Source organism: Plasmodium cynomolgi (genome assembly GCF_000321355.1).
Source record: "Plasmodium cynomolgi strain B DNA, scaffold: 0896, whole genome shotgun sequence".
In the NCBI taxonomy this organism is placed as follows: domain Eukaryota; phylum Apicomplexa; class Aconoidasida; order Haemosporida; family Plasmodiidae; genus Plasmodium; species Plasmodium cynomolgi.
Window position 1 is genome coordinate 508 of NW_004193093.1, and position 1011 is coordinate 1518.

General features: G+C 29.3%; 1 protein-coding gene across 1 annotated transcript; it reads right to left on the reverse strand.

The window, feature by feature from the left end:
- Positions 1-370: 370 nt before the first annotated feature.
- PCYB_006080 (hypothetical protein) lies at positions 371-957 on the reverse strand (the record flags this gene model as incomplete). Its single annotated transcript, XM_004228029.1, has 2 exons — positions 371-796; positions 931-957. The coding sequence occupies 2 exons, from the start codon at positions 955-957 to the stop codon at positions 371-373; spliced, it is 453 nt and encodes a 150-aa protein (XP_004228077.1).
- Between the last annotated feature and the right edge of the window lie 54 nt (positions 958-1011).

The window sequence follows — 1011 nt, forward strand, 5'->3', positions numbered from 1 at the left end:
GTTACACGAGTTGACGAATCCAATGAGCTTGTTACAACTACTGAAGCTTTTGATTCTCTTGTACCATCTGAAACTTTTTGATCTCCTGCAGTTGCTTGAACTGCAACACCCTCACTCCTTGCGGGTTCAGAAGTAACTGCTTTATCATTTTCTTTAACTCCAATTTTGCATTTTTCTAATTCAGTTATGAGAGATGTTAGCACATCCTTATCTTTACAATAAAAATAACTAGTACCATTCGATGAAGATGCAACTATGTCCTTACAATAATTACCCTTATATTCGTCGTGTACTGGCTGAAAACTCTTAAGATATGTTAAATATTTATTGCAATCATTTCCATTACTTTTTTTTAATTTCTTCAAGATTTTCAAAATAAATATACGGAAAATATCCTCTTTTTTAATTCACTTAATTTAACACCTTTTATTTCTTCCGGACTACATTTATTTCTTAATATTAACATATTAAATTGTTTCCATGTATCAATAAGTTCTTTAAAAAAAGCTTCATCACCAATGCTTCCAGATTCGCTAGTACAAAGTACACCTATTTGCTCAAATAACCAATAACGTATATAATTGCAGTAATTACTGTGTTTCGGAGAATTCGCTTTACTTAACCTATATAAATGACGTATTAGCTTAATGCAAACATCTTCGACTTTTTTAGGATTGAAACGTACATTACGCCTGATTCCATTACAAAATTGATCAAACGTAGAAAATTTATCAAGCTCTGAAAAGAACTCTTCATCATGTATTTTATGAAGTTTTACATCTTCTGCAGCTTCCTCCTGATAATAATCATGAAAAGGTTAATATATTAGTACCAAAGATATTGTTCTCATAATATAATTTTTCTTTTGTTTCAATTCAAAGCTCTTATGTAATTAGTAATGTACAAATAAAGACTTATATTCATATATACCAAACTTATCTCAGATGGTGTCGCCATTTTTTTGGACATTATTTGAATTTAATATAATGTAATACTATTTTAAACTATAAG